The 23,135-nt window shown below is 39.7% G+C and overlaps 1 protein-coding gene across 1 annotated transcript in view; it reads left to right on the top strand.

The window, feature by feature from the left end:
- Positions 1-11,988: 11,988 nt before the first annotated feature.
- The window catches only part of SLC9C1 (solute carrier family 9 member C1), an 89,799-nt gene continuing 78,652 nt past the window's right edge, over positions 11,989-23,135 (top strand). The window contains exons 1-4 of the mRNA XM_012463898.3: positions 11,989-12,013; positions 12,515-12,615; positions 14,437-14,565; positions 15,455-15,620. Of these exons, the coding sequence (XP_012319321.2) occupies positions 11,989-12,013; positions 12,515-12,615; positions 14,437-14,565; positions 15,455-15,620 (421 nt within the window). The remainder of the gene's footprint in view (positions 12,014-12,514; positions 12,616-14,436; positions 14,566-15,454; positions 15,621-23,135) is intronic.

Genomic DNA, 23,135 nt, shown 5'->3' with positions numbered 1-23,135 from the left:
TTTCCTCTAGACACTGCTTTAAATATGTTCCAGAGATACTGATATGTTGTGTCTTCGTTCTCGTTGGTTTCGAGGAACATCTTTATTTCTGCCTTCATTTCATTGTTTATCCAGTCAACATTCAAGAACCAGTTCAGTTTCCATGAAGCTGTGCACTTCTGAGTTAGTTTCTGAATCCTCAGTTCTAACTTGATTGCATTGTGGTCTGATGAACTGTTTGTTATGATTTCCATTCTTTTGTATTTGCTGAGGAGTGATTTACTTCCAATTATGTGGTCAGTTTTAGAGTAGGTGTGATGTGGTGCTGAGAAAAATGTATATTCTGTGGATTTGGGGTGGAGAGTTCTGTAAATGTCTTATTAGGTTTGCTTGCTCCAGGTCTGAGTTCAAGTCCTGGATATTCTTGTTAATTTTCTGTCTCATGGATCTGTCTAATATTGACAGTGGGGTGTTAAAGTCTCCCACTATTATTGTGTGGGAGTCTAAGTCTCTTCATAAGTCTATAAGAACTTGCTTTATGTATCTGGGTGCTCCTGTATTTGGTGTGTATATATTTAGGATCGTTAGCTCTTCTTGTTGCATTGATCCTTTTACCATTATGTAATGTCCTTCTTTGTCTCTTTTGATCTTTGTTGCTTTAAAGTCTATTTTATCAGAGACTAGAATTGCAAATCCTGTTTTGTTTTTTTTTTGCTCTCCATTTTCTTGGTAAATGTTCCTCCATCCCTTTATTTTGAGCCTTTGTGTATCCTTGCATGTGAGATAGGTTTCCTGGATACAGCATACTGATGGATTTTGGCTTTTTATCCAATTTGCCAATCTGTGTCTTTTGATTGGGACGGTTAGCCCATTTACATTGAAGGTTCATATTGTTATGTGTGAATTTGATCCCGCCATTTTGATGCTTGCTGGCTGTTTTGCCCATTAGTTAATGCAGTTTCTTCATTGTATCGATGCTCTTTACCATTTGGTATGTTTTTGGAGTGGCTGGTACTGGTTGTTCCTTTCTATGTTTAGTGCTTCTTTCAGGAGCTCTTGTAAAGCTGGCCTGGTGGTGATGAAATCTCTGAGTAATTTCTTGTTCGTAAAGGATTTTATTTCTCCTTCGCTTATGAAGTTTACTTTGGCTGGATATGAAATTCTGGGTTGAAAGTTCTTTTCTTTAAGGATGTTGAATATTGGCCCCCACTCTCTTCTGGCTTGTAGAGTTTCTGCTGAGAGATGTGCTGTGAGTCTGCTGGGCTTCCTTTTGTGGGTAACCCAACCTTTCTCTCTGGCTGCCCTTAGCATTTTCTCCTTCATTTCAACCCTGGTGAATCTGACAATTATGTGCCTTGGGGTTGCTCTCCTTGAGGAATATCTTTGTGGTGTTCTCTGTATTTCCTGGCCTTGAATATTGGCCTGCCTTGCTAGGTTGGGTAAGTTTTCCTGGATAATATCGTGAAGAGTATTTTCCAGCTTGGATTCATTCTCTCCATCACATTCAGGTACACCTATCAAATGTAGATTAGGTCTTTTCACATAGTTCCATATTTCTTGGAAACTTTATTCATTTCTTATTACTCTTTTTTCTCTAATCTTGCCTTCTCATTTTATTTCATTGAGTTTGTCTTCGACCTCTGATACCCTTTCTTCTGCTTAGTCAGTTCAGCTATTGAAACTTGTGTATGCTTCACGAAGTTCTCGTGTTGTGTTTTTCAGCTCCATCAATTCACTGATATTCCTCTCTTAGCTGTTTATTATTGTTAGCATTTTGTCAGACCTTTTTTTAACATTCTTAGTCTCTTTGCATTGGGTTAGAACATGTTCTTTTGGCTCAAAGAAATTTCTTATTACCCACCTTCTGAAGCCTGTTTCTGTCAATTCATCAGACTCATTCTCCATCCAGCCTTGTTCCCTTGCTGGTGAGGAGTTGTTATCCCTGGAGGAGGAGTGGCATTCTGGTTTTGGGTGTTTTCATCCTTTTTGTGCTGGTTTCTTCCCGTATTTGTGGATTTATCTACCAGTGTTCTTTGTAGTTGTTGACTTTCAAATGGGGCCTCTGAGTGGATGTCCAGTTTGTTGATGATGAAGTTATTTCTTTCTGTTTCTTAGTTTTCCTTCTAACAATCAGGCTGTCTGATGTAGGACTGCTGGAAGTCCACTCCAGGCCCTGCTTGCCTGGGGATCACCTGCAGTGGCTGCATAACAGTAAGGGTTGCTGCCAGTTTCTTCTTCTGCTATCTTTGTTCCAGAAGGATATCTGACAGATGTCAGTCTGAGGTCTCCTTTATGAGGTGACTCTTTTGATATACGGGGATCAGGGAGCTGCTTGAGGAGACAATTTGTCCTTTATAGGAGCTCAGGTGCTGAGCTGTGAGCACCGTTGTTCCATTGAGAGCTGCTGGGCAGGTACGTTTAAGTCTGCTACAGCAGAACTCATAAACGCCTTTTTTTTCCCCCAGGTGCTCTGTTCCAGGGAGGTAGGGCTTTATTTATAAGTTTCTGTTGTGCTGTTGCCTTTTTTCAGGGCTGCCCTGCCCAGCAAGGAGGCAGCCTAGTCACCTTCTGCCAGCAGAAGCTTTACTGAGCTGCTGTGGGCTCCACCCAGCTGCCATGTGAACTTCCCTGCAGTCCTGTTTATAGGGGTATAGTTATAACTGCTTTGGCAATGGTGGCCCATCTCCATAATGGCAGACTCTCTCTGTAATGGTGGACTGCCTTGGCAATGGTGGGCTGCCTCAGGAAGGGCGGACTACTTTGGTAGTGGTGGACTGCCTTGGTAAGGCAGATGCCCCTCCCCCACAGAGCTAGACCATCCCAGGTTCAGCTGTGCTTGCTGTGAAACTCTAAATCCGGAGCATTTCGGATTGCTATCTTTTGTCAGGGTGGGACAAGCTGAGCCTGATCACCTGGTTCCCTGCCTCAGACCCCCCCCTTTTTTTTTTCAGTTGAATGGGTGACTCTGTCTCTCGGGCGTCCCAGTCACCAGTTTAAACAGCACCCAGATATGTGTGATTTCTTGTACGTAGACCCACTGCACTGGCTGAAACAGCCACTGGAGACTTGTGGTGCTTTTTTGCCGGGGAATCTCCTGGCCTAGCTCCCTGTTTCAGCCACGGTTTATTCAGTTGAATGGGCAACTCTGTCTCCCAGGTATTCCAGTCCCCAGTTGAAAAGGTGCCCAGATTTGTGTGAGACTTTGTGCAGAGACTTGCTGCACCGGCTGAAACAGCCACACTGGGGGCTAATGGTGCTTTTTCGCCCAGGAATCTCCTTGCCTGGCTCCCTGTTTCAATCTCCTTTTTTTCAGTTGAATGGGCGACTCTGTCTCCCAGGCACTCCAATCGCCAGCTAAAATGACACCTGGACCCATGTATTTTGTGTGGAGACCTGTCACGCAGACCAGAACGGCCATGCTGGTGACCCATGGGGCTCCTCTGCCCGGGAATTTCCTGGTCTGTGGGCAATAAAAAATGCGGCATCCACTCACCCTATGTGCTCTTGCTGGGAGCTGCAATCCAGAGCTGCTCCTAATTGGCCATCTTGGATCTCATTATCTTTTTTTTTTTTTTTTAATTTTTTAACTTTTTAAAATATGTATTTTAGGTTTTGGGGTACATGTGAAGAACATGCAAAATTGTTGCATAGGTACACACGTGGCAGTGTGATTTGCTGCCTTCCTCCCCTTCACCTATATCTGGCATTTCTCCTCATGCTATCCCTCCACAACTCCCCACCCCCTGCTATCCCTCCCCTATGTCCTCCCAACAGACCCAAGTGTGTAGTGCTTCCCTCCCTGTGTCCTTGTGTTCTCATTGTTCAACACCCGTCTGTGAGTGAGAACATGTGGTGTTTGATTTTGTGTTCTTGTGTCAGTTTGCTGAGAATGATGGTTTCCAGGTTAATCCATGTCCCTACAAAGGACACAAACTCATCGTTTTTTATGGCTGCATAATATTCCATGGTGTATGTGTGTGCCACATTTTCCCTGTCCAGTCTATCATCGATGGGCATTTGGGTTGGTTCCAGGTCTTTGCTATTGTAAACTGTGCTGCAATGAACATTCATGTGCATGTGTCCTTATAGTAGAACAATTTATAATCCTTTGGATATATACCCAATAATGGGATTGCGGGATCAAATGGAATTTCTTTTTCTAGGTCTTTGAGGAATCGCCACACTGTCTTCCACAATGATTGAACTAATTTACACTCCCACCAACAGTGTAAAAGTGTTTCTATTTCTCCACATCCTCTCCAGCATCTGTTGTTTCCAGATTTTTTAATGATTGCCATTCTAACTGGTGTGAGATGGTATCTCAATGTAGTTTGATTTGCATTTCTCTAATGACCAGTGATGATGAGCATGTTTTTTCATAAGTTTGTTGGCCTCATATGTGTCTTCTTTTGTAAAGTGTCTGTTCATATCCTTCACCCACTTTTGAATGGGCTTATTTGTTTTTTTCTTGTAAATCTGTTTTAGTTCTTTGTAAATTCTGGTTATCAGCCCTTTGTCAAATGGGTAAACTGCAAAAATTTTTTTCCCATTCTGTTGGTTACCGATTCACTCTAATGACTGTTTCTTTTGCCATGCAGAAGCTGTAGATTTTGATTAGGTCCCATTTGTCTATTTTGGCTTTTGTTGCTAATGCTTTTGGTGTTTTGGTCATGAAGTCCTTGCCTACGCCTATGTCCTGAATGGTTTTGTCTAGATTTTCTTTTAGGGTTTTTATGGTGTTAGGTCTTTTGCTTATTTTTTTTGCCTGATTGCTCTGGCTAGAACTTCCGATACTATATTGAATAGGAGTGGTGAGAGAGGGCATCCTTGTCTAGAGCCAGATTTCAAAGGGAATGCTTCCAGTTTTTGCCCATTCATTATTATATTGGCTGTTGGTTTGTTATAAATAGCTTTTATTATTTTGAGATACGTTCTGTCAATACCCAGTTTATTGAGGGTTTTTAGCATAAAGGGCTGTTAAATTTTGTCAAAGGCCTTCTCTGCATCAATTGAGATAATCATGTGGTTTTTGTCTTTGGTTCTCTTTATGTGGTGAATTACGTTTATAGACTTGTGTATGTTGAACCAGCCTTGCATCCCCGGGATGAATCTTACTTGATCATGGTGGATAAGCTTTTTGATGTGCTGTTGCAATCGGTTTGCCAGTGTTTAATTGAAGATTTTTGCATCTATGTTCATCATGGATATTGGCCTGTAGTTTTCTTTTCTTGTTGAGTCTCTGCTGGGTTTTGGTATCAGGATGATGTTGGTGTCATAAAATGATTTGGGAAGGATTCCCTCTTTTTGGGTTATTTGGAATAGTTTCAGAAGGAATGGTACCAGCTCCTCTTTGTAAGTCTGGTAGAGTTCGGCTGTGAACCCATCTGGACCTGGGCTTTTTTTGTGTGGTAGGCTCTTAATTGCTGCCTCGACTTCAGACTTTGTTATTGTTCTATTCAGGGTTTCAACTTCTTCATCATTTAGGCTTGGGAGGAGGCAAGTGTGCAGGAATTTATCCATTTCTTCCAGGTTTCCTAGTTTATGTGAATAGATTTGTTTTTAATAATCTCTGATGATGGTTTGAATTTCTGTGGAATCTGTGGTGACATTCCCTTTATCATTTTTTATTGCATCTAATTGATTATTCTCTCTTTTCTTTTTTATTAATCAGGCTAGTGGTCTATTTTGTTGATCTTTTCAAAAAAACAGCTCCTGGATTTGATTTTTTTGAAGGGTTTTTTTTGTGTCTCTATCTCCTTCAGTTCTGCTCTGATCTTAGTTATTTCTTGTCTTCTGCTAGCTTTTGAGTTTTTTTTTTTTTTTGATCTTGCTCCTCTAGCTCTTTCAGTTTTGACCATAGGGTGTCAATTTTAGATCTCTCCTTTCTTCTCATGTGGGCACTTATTACTATATATTTTCCACTAGAAACTGCTTTAAATGTGTCCCAGAGATTCTGGTATGTTGTGTCTTCGTTCTCGTTGGTTTCGAGGAACATCTTTATTTCTGCCTTCATTTCATTGTTTATCCAGTCAACATTCAAGAGCCAGTTGTTCAGTTTCCATGAAGCTGTGTGATTCTGAGTTAGTTTCTGTATCCTGACTTCTAACTTGATTGCACTGTGGTCTGAGAGACTGTTTGTTATGATTTCCATTCTTTTGCATTTGCTGAGGAGTGATTTACTTCTAATTATGTGGTCAGTTTTAGAGTAGGTGTGATGTGGTGCTGAGAAGAATGTATATTCTGTGGATTTGGGGTGGAGAGTTCTGTAAATGTCTATTAGGTTTGCTTGCTCCAGGTCTGAGTTCGAGTCCTGGATATCCTTGTTAATTTTCTGTCTCATTGATCTGTCTAATACTGACAATGGGGTGTTAAAGTCTCCTACTATTATTGTGTGGGAGTCTAAGTCTCTTTGTAAGTAATTAAGAACTTGCCTTATGTATCTGGGTGCCCCTGTATTGGGTGCATATATATTTAGGATCATTAGCTCTTCTTGTTGCATTGATTCTTTTACCATTATATAATGTCCTTCTTTGTCTCTTTTGATCTTTGTTGCTTTAAAATCTATTTTGTCAGAGACAAGAATTGCAAATCCTGCTTCTTTTTGCTCTCTATTTGCATGGTAAATCTTCCTCCATCCCTTTATTTTGAGCCTTTGTGTATCCTTGCATGTGAGATGGGTTTCCTGGATACAGCACACCCATGGATTTTGGCTTTTTATCCAATTTGCCAGTTTGTGTCTTTTGATTGGGGCATTTAGTCCATTTACATTTAGGGTTAATATTGTTATGTGTGAATTTGATCCTGCTATTTTGATGCTAGCTGGCTGTTTTGCCCATTAGTTGATGTAGATTCTTCATTGTGTTGATGCTCTTTACCATTTGGTATGTTTTTGGAGTGGCTGGTACTGGTTGTTCCTTTCTATGTTTAGTGCCTCTTTCAGGAGCTTTTGTAAAGCAGGCCTGGTGGTGATGAAATCTCTGAGTGCTTGTTTGTTCGCAAAGGATTCTATTTTTTCTGCACTTATGAAGCTTAGTTTGGCTGGATATGAAATTCTGGGTTGAAAGTTCTTTTCTTTAAGGATGTTGAATATTGGCCCCCACTCTCTTCTAGCTTGTAGGGTTTCTGCTGAGAGATCTGCTGTGAGTCTGATAGGCTTCCCTTTCAGAAAGGTGTGGGTAACCCAACCTTTCTCTCTGATTGCCCTTAGCATTTTCTCCTTCATTTCAACCCTGGTGAATCTGACAATTATGTGCCTTGGGGTTGCTCTCCTTGAGGAATATCTTTGTGGTGTTCTCTGTATTTCCTGGCCTTGAATATTGGCCTGCCTTGCTAGGTTGGGTAAGTTTTCCTGGATAATATCGTGAAGAGTATTTTCCAGCTTGGATTCATTCTCTCCATCACATTCAGGTACACCTATCAAACGTAGATTAGGTCTTTTCACATAGTCCCATATTTCTTGGAAACTTTATTCATTTCTTTTTACCCTTTTTTCTCTAATCTTGCCTTCTTGTTTTATTTCATTGAGTTGATCTTCGACCTCTGATATCCTTTCTTCTGCTTGGTCAATTCGGCTGTTGAAACTTATGCATGCTTCACATAGTTCTTGTGTTGTGTTTTTCAGCTCCATCAATTCACTTATATTCCTCTCTAAGTTGTCCATTCTCATTAGCATTTCATCGAATCTTTTTTCAAGGTTCTTAGTTTCTTTGCATTCGGTTAGAACATGTTCTTTTAGCTCACGGAATTTTTTTATTACCCACCTTCTGAAGCCTGATTCTGTCATTTCATCACATTCATTCTCCATCCAGCTTTGTTCCCTTGCTGCTGAGGAGTTGTGATCCCTTGTAGGAGGAGAGGCATTCTGGTTTCAGGTGTTTTCATCCTTTTTGTGCTGGTTTCTTCCCATCTTTGTGGATTTATCCACCTGTTGTCTTTGTAGTTGCTGACTTTCAGATGGGGTCTCTGAGTGGATGTCCAGTTTGTTGATGATGAAGTTATTTCTGTTTTAGTTTTCCATCTAACAGTCAGGCCCTCTGATGTAGGACTGCTGAGGTCCACTCCAGGCCCTGCTTGCCTGGAAATCACCTGCAGCAGCTGCAGAATAGTAAGGGTTGCTGCAAGTTTCTTCTTCCGCTATCTTTGTCCCAGAAGGAAACCTGCCAAATGTCAGTCTGAGCTCTCCTTTATGGGGTGACTCTTTGGATATACAGGGGTCAGGGAGCTGCTTGAGGAGACAGTCTGTTCTTTATAGGCGCTCAAGTGCTGAGCTGTGAGCTGTTGTTCATTCAGAGCTGCTGGGCAGGTACGTTTAAGTCTGCTGCAGCAGAACTCATAAACGCTTTTTTTTCCCCAGGTGTTCTGTCCCTGTGAGTTAGGGCTTTATTTATGAGTTTCCATTGTGCTGCTGCCTTATTTTCAGGGCTGCCCTCTCCAGCAAGGAGGCAGCCTAGTCACTGTCTGCCTGCAGAGGCTTTGCTGAGCTGCTGTGGGCTCCGCCCAGCTGCCGTGTGAACCTCCCTGCAGTCCTATTTATATGGGTTTAGTTATAACTGCCTCGGCAATGGTGGCCTACCTCTGTAATGGCAGACTCTCTCTGTAATGGCAGGTTGCCTCGGCAATAGCAGGCTGCCTCGGCAATGGTGGACTACCTCCGTAGGGGTGGAGTGCCTTGGTAATGGCGGACGCCCCTCCCCCACAGAGCTGGACCGTCCGGGGTTTAGCTGTGCTTGCTGTGAAACTCTCAACCCAGAGCATTTCCAATTGCTGGGGTTTTTTTTGTTGTTTGTTTTTTTGTGGGGGTGGGACCAGCCGAGCCTGATCACCTGGCTCCCTGCCTCAGAGGCTTTTTTTTTTTTTAGTTGAATGGTTGACTCTCTCCCAGGTGTTCCTGTCTCCTGTTGAAAAGGTGCTGGGATCTGTGTGATTTCTCATGTGATAACCCACTGTGCCAACTTTAACAGCGACGCTGAGATTCATGGCGCTTTTTTGCCCAGGAATCTCCTGGCCTGGCTCCCTGTTTCAGTCTCCATTTTTTAATCAGCTGAATGGGTGACTGTGCCTTCCCAGAGCTCCTCTCGCCTGCTAAAATGGCACCTAGACCAGAGTACTTTGCTTGGAGAACTGCTGTGCCAGGGTACTGGCAAAACATCTGCGCTAGCCAGAACAGCTGGGCTGGCCAAAACAGCCGCGCTGGCCAAAACAACTGTGCTGGCAACCCGTGGGGCTCCTCCACCTGGGAATCTCGTGGTCTGTGGGCAATAAAAATCCATCTGGAAATGCGGCGTCCACTCACCTTCTGTGCTTTCACTGGGAGCTGCAATCCTGAGCTGCTCATAATCAGTCATCTTGGATCTTCTCCAAGATTCACTTCTTCTATCTTTTTTTTTTTTAATTGCACAATGATTTGCCAGCTCAAGACCTAGCAGCAAAATTCATGCAAGTTTTTTTCAATACTGTGGTAATTGAAATATTAACCACATTATTGGACTGGTTTTATTTAACTTAACTGTGGTAACTGATACTTATGTATATTGGAACTGTGCAAAGCAAGGACTGCCTATTTTTAAAAAAGAAAAAAACTCCTTATTAGTTCACAAAACAGTTAACTTTTAATCCAATTTCGTTAACTACTATCTAAGCCTAATCCTGAATCAAACAAAAACTGAACTTCTCACTGGAGTTAGAAGAATGTTTGGAGAGAATTTAATACAGAATTCTTCAAATTAGGATTTGCATAGCACAAAGACATTCTAGTTTCTTTTAGAGACAGGGTTTTGCTCTGTTGCTTAGGCTATAAGTGTGGTGGCAATGATCACAGCTCACTGCAGCTTCAATATCTGGGGTGCATGTGTTCCTCCCACTTCAGCCTCCCAAGAAGCTAGGGGGGCCACAAGCACACACCACCATGCCTAGTTAATTATTTTATTTTTTTGTAGAGACACGATCTTGTTTTGTTACCCAGACTGGTCTGGAACTCCTGCCCTCAAGGGATCCTTTAGCTTTGGCCACTTAAAGTGCAAGGATCACAGGAATGAGCCTCCATGCCCAGTTGACACTCTTTTGGGGATTTAGATCCCCTCTCCTCATTTCAGTAGTATTGAGGTCTGTAAAGAGTGAAGTTGCAGACAAAACAATCATCACAAGGCATATGACTGTTTATGTAACTTTTTCCATAGCAGCCAGAACAATGTTTACACCTCAGTAAAATGGTAGCATCTATTCCACTAAGGTTGTTTTAGTTTATTTCCTAATGCATTTATTTCACAAATTTGTTTGGTAAGGGCTATAAACAAAATTTGTATCAACTTTTATATTTGTTTGTATTTACAAAATAGAAAATTAAGTCAGCATTAATTTAAGTCAAAATGAATGGTCACACAAATTTTTCCCCTCTATAAAGGGTGCATATTCACGGAGACTTCAAAAAGTTTGTGGAAAATGGAATTAAAAGATAAAAATATAAACTATATTTCTGAACATTAGCTCTATTGAGTTCAAGACACTTTTGTAAGTGATGATACCAGCTCTCCATCCCTAAAGAACTGAGAATTCTGGGCATTTAACCATGTCAATGCAGTTTTTTTTTTTTTTTTTAACATTATTAACTGAATGAAAATGTACTGCTTTAAATTTTTTTTTTTTTTTAAGATTAGGGAACAAAAAGTCAGAAGGTGCCAAACTAGGACTGTAGGGTGGTTGCCTAGTGATTTCCATCAAAACTCTTGCAAAATTGCCCTTGTTTGTTGAGAGGGATGAGCAGGAACATTGTTGTGGTGAAGAACTCTCTTGTGAAGCTTTCTCAGGCGTTGTTCAGCTAAAGCTTTGGCTATGTTTCTCAAAACATTCTCATAATAAGCAGATATTACCATTCTCTGGCCCTACAGAAAGTCAACAAGGAAAATGCTTTGAGCATCCAAACGCTGTTGCCATGGTTTCTGCTCTCAACCAGTCCACTTGTGCTTTGACTGAACTACTTCTATATCTTGGTAACCATTGCTTTAATTGTGCATCATGTTCAGGATTGCACTGATAAAGCCATATTTCATCTCCTGTTACAGTTTTTCAATGAAGTGCTTCAAGATTGTGATCCCACTTATTTAACATTTCCATTGAAAGCTCAGCTCTTGTCTGTAGCTAATCTGGGTGCAATGGTTTTGGTTCCTCTCAGGTGTAATGTTTACTGAACTTTTCCAGTCAGATTGTGTAAGGTGAACCAACTGAGATGTCTATGGTGTTCACTGTCGTTTCTGCTGTTAATTGTTGGTTTTCTTCAATTAGGCCATGAACTAGATTAATTTTTTTCTCACAAACTGATGTGGATGATCTGCCACTGTGGGCTTCTTCTTCAACATTACCTTATCCCTTCTTAAAACGAGTTATCCATTTGCAAACTGATTTCTTGGAGCATTGTTCCCATAAACTTTTCATAAAGCATCAATTATTTCACCATTCTTCCACCTCAGCATCAACATAAATTTGATGTTTGTCCTTGCTTCCATTTTAGCAGAATTCGTGTTGCTCTGAGAGTCTCTTTTCAAACTGATGACTTATTCTTCTTCGTGCTTCAAACTAGATCCTTATTATACAAATCTTCAACTTCTTGACTAAATAAGTATGACAAATGATATTCTCTAAGAAAAATGCCCTTCAATTTAATTCCTTCCCTGCATATTGTGAGTAATTATCTTCCAAGATCCATGTATCTTTTCCCGACATCTCTGAGAGTACAATTCCTTATTTCCTTCATTGTGGCAAAGTGTTTCAGAAAAGGGTTGCTTGAATTAAAAGTCAGCATATCCTATTTGACTCCCATTCCTCTGGTATCACATACCTACAGCCAACCATGCCAAGAGCTTCTCCATTATCTCCATATGGGAGAGCCCTTCCTCCTGATATCCTCCAGTTTCAGAGATGGCACCTGGAGACCCATTGGCAGGCTCCCGGATTCGCCTCAATTTTGGTCCTGCCTCTCTGCTTTGCATTTTCAGGCTCGGCGTCACAAGAAGGACAATGGTGCCAGACTGTGCCAGAATAGGTGAAAACAGGAGGAAAATAAACCAGTTGCAGCAAAACCCACTATCCCACAACATTTTTTTTTTTTAATTGGGCTAGTTTCTCATTCCTGAACCAGAAGATTTCATTAATTTATTAACCTTTTATTGTAAGATTGCTAAAGAAACTAATCTCTGATTTATAATGTGTCCAAAAGTACTACAGATATTTCAGTAGTATCCCAAGAGCCAATAACTGCTAGCAATGTTTATTAAGTTTCTAAGAATAGTGAAACTATTCTTTTAAGTTTCTAAGGAAATGAGAATGAGATACATCATAGGAGAGGTAAGACAGTAACCCAGTAGATTAACAATTAGACTGATTCTGTGTGCTGTAAGAGAGAGGAAGGATTTTTAAACTCATGAAAAGAGAAAACAAGTAGTGAAACAATAGGTCATTGTTCTCAATTTTAAGAAATCATATCACATTAAAGTTCCATAAATCAGATATTTTGTTGCCTTCAGTAACAACGTATTTTTTGCAGCATTTTTGAACCTGCACTTGAAAGACTTTCCAATTCCTCTCTCTGTGATATTATTTTTACTTGGATGCAGTTTTGAACTACTAAGCTTTACATCTTATGAGGTGTGTATTGTAAATGAGTATTTTACACTATTCATTTGAGAATCATACAAATTCAGGGATGCCATTTAAAATTTGCAAAAAATATTCATCCCTTCACTATTCTGCCAGTGGATAGATGATTGTGATGTGGATAGCATCAGATCGGATATAGAAAAAGAAGCCAGGCCTGTGAAAGCTGAGACCCAGTTAAACATAGTGAAGACAAAGCCTAGGTCTAAAACTACATAGTCGATTCATAATGAGTACACATACAGTTACTGAAAGTATTAGTGGCCAATGAATGTTAAACAGATTTTTTAAACTTGGAAAAAATGGCTAATGACATAGGAGCTCAGGGAGACTTTATATTGCTAGTACAGGACTTGAGTAACAAAAGAATTATAATATTGAACTAATCTATTTCCTCAATTAAGACTGTTTTATAGGATTCCTGTTAGAAAAGAAACTAGTCTGTTAAGTGTGCAGATTTGGCCTAGGGACCACAATTTGCCAATGTCTGCCCTAGTCGATCAGAATGGATGTGAGAACTTGTCTGAAATGATTGATTTTCCCGACCAAATTTAGTCAGTCATGTTAAAAATATTATACAAAACCTGTATTCACGTAAGAACTAGAAGCAGTTTACTACTTTACGTGTCATAAACAGGTTTTAACATCATACGATTTTGACACAAATGCAATTTGAGGTACTGGTATAAGTTTTACTGTTTGTCAGCAACGCCTTCAAAGGAAGATACCAATGTTAAGACCCATGAAGTTTCTAGGATTTTTCTCTACTTGCCAGCTAATAAGCTAGCCTGCCAGTTTCATGATCCCAGCAAAAGACATGGGACTCTTGGACCAGAGGAAAAAGGTTTTATTATCCACAGCAATAGCAGTAACCAGAGTATGAATATCTTTTTGTGCCTGTTTCCTGAACCCTGATCCCAAAGAGAGAAGCATAGAGGGCCAGGTGAAATCTGCACCTACAGTGGGTTATGTAGCTGACCACAGGAGAAGAAATCTAAGCTTAGAGAACCTGAATCCTCTATAATGGGTAGTAAGCTCATTTGCATTCTTGTCTGTTCTTCCACGCACATCTTCCGTATAAGCCATTGTCAATTATTTGTAGTTTTTACAATTTGATACAATCACTTACTCCTTTGTGAATGTTGTGCATGATTATCCACCTATCTGAAATCTCTTTCTTCATCTTATATGTGTGAAAATCTGCTGCATATTCTCCCCCATGCCAGTGTACTTCCTATACCTGTTCTTTAAATAAAATAAATGTCTCTGTGGGAGATATTATCTTTATTCCACTGGACAGTAAAGTAAACCTGTCCTTTTCTCTTGAGGAGGACACTTGCTCTGCCTTCTAAACCATACCAACATTCATGAAAAGATAGTCTAGAAGAAAAACAATCAATGCCTGCATTCATAAACCATGGAGAAACACAAGACATATGGAGAATTATCTCCCAAATGCAAAGCTGTCGCTTACACAGTAGGTACTCAGTGTTTCCGTAATAAGTGAATGTTCAATGGATACCTACAATAGGATTACACATTTTAACTAAATATCTCATGTTAAACATTGTTAATTAGTTATTGCATGAATTGCATTAACTTTCCAGTTTCTATCCCTTCTATTCTGCCACATCTTCTGTATAATATATGGCCAATCATTTGTAGTTTCTAGAATTTGGTATCACTTACTCCTTTGTGTGATGCATCATTTAAAAATTGTCTTTTTCTGCTGTTAGATTTAGGAGTGCCTAGCATGTATTCTATTCTAATAGAGAGATGAATAAATAAGATGATATATTTGTATAATATTAGGTCCAAAGATATGCAAATGCCATACAATGGATGAGTCCGGACTTATTTTTTCATCTATTTATACCAGTGATTTTCTTTACTGCTGCATTTAACATGGATATATACACATTTCAAAAGTTATTTTGGCAGGTAAGCATTCTTTTTCGATAATATCATTCATTCATGAACCACATATTATCTATGTTCAAATTTTTTCCAAAATAGGAAACAAAGGATAAAGGATATGGAATTAATAAATTCACCTTCATAATTTAGTGAATAAATCATATCTTGAAAATTATCTAGCATATCAAAGACCCAGGGGAAAAAATATGAAAGAAATCAGTAATTCTGAAAATCTGACTCACGTAATTTCATACCAGATATAATTTTAACCCTGAAATAATACAAGAGTGCTATGAGAAAGTGTTTTAGCTCCAGTAAGAGGAAATTCTTAAGAAAAGTCATGTTTTAAATACCTATATTCAAAAGCTTCCTACATTCATATCTAAGAGAATAAAAGCAGAGAAGAAAACACAGAAGCAGTTAAACTCTAATTCAAAAACTATAACAAATTTTTTAATATGTGAGATTTGAACTACATCAGGGAAAGATCTCAAGAAAAAATACTCCAAATCATAAGCAGCTGTACATTTCTTTCAAAGTAATCAAAATAGTTTTGTAAATACAGGCCATTACCCAAACTGCATTAGAAGCAAAAGTTTATTAGAAAAATTCATACTTTTAAACCAGATCCAGACACATGGAGTTCAGACAAATGACAAAAAGAAGGAATCAAAAAGAATAGATTAAAAGTGGTTTGAGTTGCCTCAGCTAAGCTCTGCCAAGCCATCTCCTGCATCTTTGGTCAAGTGGAAGTCAGCTGACACAGAATGAGCTAGATAGTCCCACTCCTGTGTCTGCTGGTGGGTACTGTTGGTGCTGGCTGATTCTCTATCTCCAATAATCCTGAGTATCTTCTTCTTAAAATGGACTACAAAAGCAGTCTGATTTTTCTAATTGTAAAATTTCTTTGCAGGTACTTTTAATTACAGTTCCTGGCTTTTTGTTTAATTATATCTTAGTTCTTTGGTATCTGGCATCTGTAAATAAATTAGTTTTGAAGCCCACCCCAAGGTTATTATTTTCAGCTATCCTTGTGAGTTCAGATCCCATGCTAACTGCAGCTTCTATAAGAGACCTTGGTAGGTATATTATTCTCTTTTTCTATATTTATAATACCATATTTCATAATGAATTTGTATTTGTTTTAACATATTTTGGTTTTGGTAGCTTTTCACTATGAGAAGTCAGGTAGTGAGGGATTGGGGATTGAGGATTAAGCAGAGATTCTGGAGGTGATGCTTAGGGCAGAAGAAATGCCATTAATGGGCTTACTTAGTGTCCAAAAAAGTATTATACCCAACTGTGGAATAGGGGAGGGGATTAGTTAACTTTTGACTGTATACATTGCTTCTACCTTTTGACTGTATACATTGCTTCTACCTTGACCCAACAGAACAGTTCTGGGACATTGCAATATTGCATATACACTATGGTGACATATCTGTTACCCAATATTTCTTTTCCTTTGAAAAGAATCATTAGGACAATGCCATTTTAAAAATATTTTGCCTTTGGAGTCATTGTCACCCTTACATCTGAAAGTCTAAAAAGTCAAAAAATGGTAAAATCACCAATCATATAGTGTTCTGAGTGTATACTATTTTAAGAAAAATAAGTCTGTATTTAAAAGTAAAATACCACTTCCATTTAGCCCAGAAAAGCAAAAGAATACAATAGTCTCATGTAAGAAAAACAATAACTTAATTGTCCCCCTCCATCATTTTTTAATAATGAGAACTAGAAAAATTGCTTTAAAATAGAATATTAATATGGCACATCCATATTTGCACACACACAACACACATACCCTTTTCCATTTTAATTTTACTTTGTAGCCAGCTAAAGGGGAAATAGCTATCTGGGGCAAGTAGAAATGGAGTGGGGGAGACACATCAAGGGTAAATATGTTGATAAATGAGAGCTGAACCTTCAAGACAAAGGACATTAAGAGAGTGAGATGACACTTTAGAAGAAGATGCCAACATCTGCCACCCAACCCTGGATTCTTGTCTTCCTCCCCATACTCTCAGCCCATATCCCTACCTCCTTGTGACTGTCAGTGCAGCCTTTTCTCCTTTATATTTGAGAGACTCTTATGATACCCAAGAGCTAATTTCACTCTTGTTTACAAGAGTGCTATGAGAAAGTATTTATTTTAGCTCCAGTAAGAGGAAATTAAGAAAAGTCATGTTTTACATACCTATGTTCTAAAGCATAGGTTTTTAACTTGTCTAACTTTGTTATCTTGTAATCTAGTATTCTACTGATTTTCTGCCTTGCCATTGTTGAACGTAATTTACACAGAGTATCTTGCAAGTGTATTTTGATTTTTTTTTTAATTGCATTTTTCTTTTTGGGGTACATGTGAAAAACATGTGGGGAACATGCAAGATTGTTGTATAGGTACACACATGGCAGTGTGATTTGCTGCCTTCCTCCCCATCACCTATATCTGGCATTTCTCCCCATGCTATCTCTCCCCAACTCCCCACCCCCGACTCTCCCTCCCCTATTTCCCCCCGACAGACCCCAATGTGTGATGCTCCCCTCCCTGTGTCCATGTGTTCTCATTGTTCAACACCTGCCTATTAGTGAGAACATACAGTGTTTGATGTTCTGTTCTTGTGTCAGTTTGCTGAGAATGATGGTTTCCAGATTCATCCATGTCCCTAAAAAGGACACAAACTCATTTTTTATGCCTGCATAGTATTCCATGGTGTATATGTGCCACATTTTCCCTGTCCAGTCTATCATCGATGTGCATTTGGGTTGGTTCCAAGTCTTTGCTGTTGTAAACAGTGCTGCAATGAACATTCATGTGCATGTGTCCTTATAGTATAAAAATTTATAATCCTTTGGATATATATGCAGTAATGGGATTTCTGGATCAAATGGAATTTCTATTTCTAAGTCCCTGAGAAATCGCCACACTGTCTTCCACAATGGTTGTACTAATTTACACTCCCAACAGTGTAAAAGTGTTCCTATTTCTCCACATCCTCTCCAGCATCTGTTCTCTACAGATTTTTTAATGATCACCATTCTAACTGGCATGAGATGGTATCTCAATGTAGTTTTGATTTGCATTTCTCTAATGACTAATGATGATATGAGCATTTTTTCATGTTTGTTGACCGCATATATGTCTTCTTTCATAAAGCCTCTGTTCATATCCTTCACCCACTTTTGAATGGGGTTGTTTTTTTCTTGTAAATTTGTTTTAGTTCTTTGTAGATTCTGGTTATCAGCCCTTTGTTAGATGGGTAAACTGCAAAAATTTTTTCCGATTCTGTTGGTTGCTGATTCACTCTAATGACTGTTTCTTTTGCTGTGCAGAAGCTGTGGAGTTTGATTAGGTCCCATTTGTCTATTTTGGCTTTCGTTGCCAATGCTTTTGGTGTTTTGGTCATGAAGTCCTTGCCTATGCCTATGTCCTGAATGGTTTTGCCTAGATTTTCTTCTAGGGTTTTTATGGTGTTAGGTCTTATGTTTAAGTCTTTAATCCATCTGGAGTTAATTTTAGTGTAAGATGTCAGGAAGGGGTGCAGTTTCTGCTTTCTGCACATGGCTAGCCAGTTTTCCCAACACCATTTATTAAACAGGGAATCCTTTCCCCATTGCTTGTTTTTGTCAGGTTTGTGAAAGATCAGATGGTTGTAGATGTATGGTGTTGCCTCCAAGGCCTCTGTTCTGTTCCATTGGTCTATATCTCTGCTTTGGTACCAGTATCATGCTGTTTTGATTACTGTAGCATTGTAGTATAGTTTGAAGTCAGGTAGTGTGATGCCTCCAGCTTTGTTCTTTTTGCTTAGAAGTGACTTGGCTATAGGGGCTCTCCTTTGGTTCCATATGAAATTTAAGGTAGTTTTTTCCAGTTCTGTGAAAAAGGTCATTGGTAGCTTGATGGGGATAGTGTTGAATCTGTAAATTACTTTGGGCAGCATGGCCATTTTCACAATGTTGATTCTTCCTAACCATGAGCATGGAATGTTTATCCATCTGTTTGTGTCCTCTCTTATTTCCTTGAGCAGTGGTTTGTAGTTCTCCTTGAAGAGGTCCTTTAGGTTCTTAGTTGTATTCCTAGGTATTTTAGTCTCTATGTAGCAACTGTGAATGGCAGTTAATTCTTGATTTGGCTCTCTTTAAGTCTGTTATTGGTGTATAGGAATGCTTGTAATTTTTGCACATTGATTTTGTACCCTGAGACTTTGCTGAAGTTGCTTATCAGGTTCAGGAGATTTTGGGCTGAGACGATGGGGTCTTCTAAATATACAATCATGTCATCTGCAAATAGAGACAATTTGACTTCCTCCTTTCCTATTTGAATACCCTTTATTTCTTTTTCTTTTTTCTTTTTTTGAGATGGAGTTTCGCTCGTTACCCAGGCTGGAGTGCAATGGCACGATCTTGGCTCACCGCAACCTCCGCCTCCTGGGCTCAGGCAATTCTCCTGCCTCAGCCTCCTGAGTAGCTGGGATTACAGGCACATGCCACCATGCCCAGCTAATTTTTTGTATTTTTAGTAGAGACGGAGTTTCACCATGTTGACCAGGATGGTCTCGATCTCTTGACCTTGTGATCCACCCGCCTCAGCCTCCCAAAGTGCTGGGATTACAGGCGTGAGCCACCGCGCCTGGCCCTTATTTCTTTTTCTTGCCTGATTGCTCTGGCTAGAACTTCCAATACTATATTGAATAGGAGTGGTGAGAGAGAGCATCCTTGTCTAGTGCCAGATTTCAAAGGGAATGCTTCCAGTTTTTGCCCATTCAGTATGCTATTGGCTGTGGGTTTGTCATAAATAGCTTTTATTATTTTGAGATACATTCCATCAATACCTAGATTATTGAGGGTTTTTAGCATAAAAGCTGTTGAATTTTGTCAAAGGCCTTCTCTGCATCAATTGAGATAATCATGTGGTTTTTGTCTTTGGTTCTGTTTATGTGGTGAATTACGTTTACAGACTTGTGTATGTTGAACCAGCCTTGCATCCCCAGGATGAATCTTACTTGATCGTGGTGGATAAGCTTTTTGATGTGCTGATGCAATCGGTTTGCCAGTATTTTATTGAAGATTTTTACATCTATGTTCATCATGGATATTGGCCTGAAGTTTTCTTTTCTTGTTGAGTCTCTGCCAGGTTTTGGTATCAGGATGATGTTGGTCTCATATAATGATCTGGGAAGGATTCCCTCTTTTTAGATTGTCTGGGATAGTTTCAGAAGGAATGGTACCAGCTCCTCTTTGTATGTCTGGGAAAATTCGGCTGTGGACCCCTCCAGACCTGGGCGTTTTTTGGTTGATAGGCTATGAATTGCTGCCTCAACTTCAGCCCTTGTTATTGGTCTATTAAGGGTTTCAACTTCTTCCTGGTTTAGGCTTGGGAGAATGCAAGTGTCCAGGTATTTATCCATTTCTTCCAGATTTACTAGTTTATGTGCATAGATTTGTTTGTAATGATCTCTGATGGTGGTTTGTATTTCTGTGGAATCTGTGGTGATATCCCCTTTATCATCTTTTATTGCATCTATTTGATTTTTCTCTCTTTTCTTTTTTATTAATATGGCTAGTGGTCTATTTTGTTGATGTTTTTGAAAAACCAGCTCCTGGATTTAATGATTTTTTGAAGGGTTTTTTTTGTGTCTCTATCTCCTTCAATTCTGCTCTGATCTTAGTTGTTTCTTGTCTTCTGCTAGCTTTCGAGTTTTTTTGATCTTGCTCCTCTAGCTCTTTCAATTTTGATGATAGGGTGTCAATTTTTGATCTTTCCTTGCTTCTCATGTGGGTATTTATTGCTATATATTTTCCTCTAGATACTGCTTTAGATGTGTCCGAGAGATTCTGGTATGTTGTGTCTTCATTCTCATTGGTTTCTAAGAACATGTTTATTTTTGCCTTCATTTCATTGTTTATCCAGTCAACATTCAAGAGCCAGTTGTTCAGTTTCCATGAAGCTGTGTGGTTCTGAGTTAGTTTCTGAAGCCTGAGTTCTAACTTGATTGCACTGTGGTCTGAGAGACTATTTGTTATGATTTCCATTCTTTTGCATTTGCTGAGGAGTGATTTACTTCCAATTATGTGGTCAGTTTTAGAGTAGGTATGATGTGGTGCTAAGAAGAATGTATATTCTGTGGATTTGGGGTGGAGAGTTCTGTAAATGTCTATTAGGTTTGCTTGCTCCAGGTCTGAGTTCAAGTCCTGGATATTCTTGTTAATTTTCTGTCTCATTGATCTGTTTAATATTGACAGTGGGGTGCTAAAGTCTCCCACTATTATTGTATGGGAGTCTAAGTCTCTTTGTAAATCATTAAGAACTTGCGTATGTATCTGGGTGCTCCTGTGTTGGGTGCATATAAATTAGGATCATTAGCTCTTCTTGTTACAATAATCCTTTTACCATTATGTAATGTCCTTCTTTGCCTCTTTTGATCTTTGTTGGTTTAAAGTCTATTTTGTCAGAGACTAGAATTGCAACTCCTGCTTCTTTTTGCTCTCCATTTTCTTGGTAAATCTTCCTCCATCCCTTTATGTTGAGCCTTTGTGTATCCTTGCATGTGAGATAGGTTTCCTGGATACAGCATACTGATGGGTTTTGGCTTTTTATCCAATTTGCCAATCTGTGTCTTTTGATTGGAACATTTAGCCCATTTACCTTTAGAGTTCATATTGTTATATGTGAATTTGATCCTGCCATTTTGATGCTAGCTGACTGTTCTGCCAGTTAGTTGATGTAGTTTCTTCATTGTGTTGATGCTCTTTACCATTTAGTATGTTTTTGGAGTAGCTGGTACTGGTTGTTCCTTTCTATATTTAGTGCTTCTTTCAGGAGCTCTTGTAAAGCAGGCCTGGTGGCGATGAAATCTCTGAGTAATTTCTTGTTTGTAAAGGATTTTATTTCTCCTTTGATTATGAAGTTTACTTTGGCTGGATATGATATTCTGAGTTGAAAGTTCTTTTTTTTAAGGATGTTGAATATTGGCCCTCACTCTCTTCTGGCTTGTAGGGTTTCTGCTGAGAGATCTGCTGTGAGTCTGTTGGGCTTCCTTTTGTGGGTAACCCGACCTTTCTCTCTGACTGCCCTTAGCATTTTCTCCTTCATTTCAACCCTGGTGAATCTGACAATTATGTGCCTTGGGGTTGCTCTTGAGGAATATCTTTGTGGTGTTGTCTGTATTCCTGGACTTGAATATTGGCCTGCCTTGCTAGGTTGGGTAAGTTTTCCTGGATAATATCGTGAAGAGTATTTTCCAGCTTAGATTGATTCTCTCCGTCACATTCAGGTACACCTATCAAACGTAGATTAGGTCTTTTCACATTGTCCCATATTTCTTTGAGACTTTGTTCATTTCTTTTTACCCTTTTTGCTCTAATCTTGCCTTCTCATTTTATTTCATTGAGTTGATCTTCAACCTCTGAAATCCTTTCTTCTGCTTGGTCAATTCAGCTGTTTAAACTTGTGTATGCTTCGTGAAGTTCTTGTGTTGTGTTTTTCAGCTCCATCTATTCACTTATCTTCCTCTCTAAGCCATTTATTCCTGTTAGCATTTCATCAAACCTTTTTTCAAGGTTCTTAGTTTCTTTGCATTGGTTTAGAACATGTTCTTTTAGCTCAGAGAAGTTTCTTATTACCCACCTTCTGAAGCCTGTTTCTGTCAATTCATCAGACTCATTCTTCATCCAGCCTTGTTCCTTGGTGGTGTGGAGTTGTGATCCCTTGGAGGAGGAGAGATATTCTGGTTTTGGGTGTTTTCATCCTTTCTGTGCTGGTGTCTTCCCATCTTTGTGGATTTATCTACCTATGTTCTTTGTAGTTGTTGACTTTCAGATGGGGTCTCTGAGTGGATGTCCAGTTTGTTGATGATGAAGTTATTTCTTTTTTTCTTAGTTTTCCTTCTAACAATCAGGCCCCTCTGCTGTAGGACTGCTGGAGGTCCACTCCAGGCCCTGCTTGCCTGGGGATTACCTGCAGTGGCTGCATAACAGTAAGGGTTGCTGCCAGTTTCTTCTTCTGCTATCTTTGTTCCAGAAGGATACCTGTCAGATGTCAGTCTGAGCTCTCCTTTATGAGGTGACTCTTTGGATATATGGGGGTCAGGGAGCTTCTTGAGGAGACAGCCTGTCCTTTATAGGAGCTCAAGTGCTGAGCTGTGAGCTCCATTGTTCCATTGAGAGCTGCTGGGCAGGTACGTTTAAGTCTGCTGAAGCAGAACTCATGAATGCCTTTTTTCCCCCCAGGTGCTCTGTTCCAGGAAGGTAGGGCTTTATTTATAAGTTTCTGTCATGCTGCTGCCTTTTTTCAGGGCTGCTCTGCCCAGCAAGGAGGCAGCCTAGTCGCAGTCTGCCTGCAGAGGCTTTGCTGAGCTGCTGTGGGCTTTGCCCAGCCTCCATGTGAACTTCCCTGCAATCCTGTTTATAGGGGTATAGTTATAACTGCCTCGGCAATGGTGGCCCACCTCTGTAATGGTAGACTCTCTCTGGAATGGTGGACTACCCCAGTAGTGGTGGACTGCCTTAGTAATGGTGGACGCCCATCTCCCACAGAGCTGGACCATCCCAGGTTCAGCTGTGCTTGCTGTGAAACTCAATCCAGAGTGTTT

The sequence above is a fragment of the Aotus nancymaae genome, unplaced genomic scaffold (genome assembly GCF_030222135.1).
Source record: "Aotus nancymaae isolate 86718 unplaced genomic scaffold, 86718_ANA_hifiasm-v0.15.2.pri h1tg000011l, whole genome shotgun sequence".
NCBI classification, from domain to species: Eukaryota; Metazoa; Chordata; class Mammalia; order Primates; family Aotidae; genus Aotus; species Aotus nancymaae.
The sequence above is the reverse complement of the archived record's forward strand: the minus strand, read 5'-3'. Positions and strand labels throughout refer to the sequence as shown.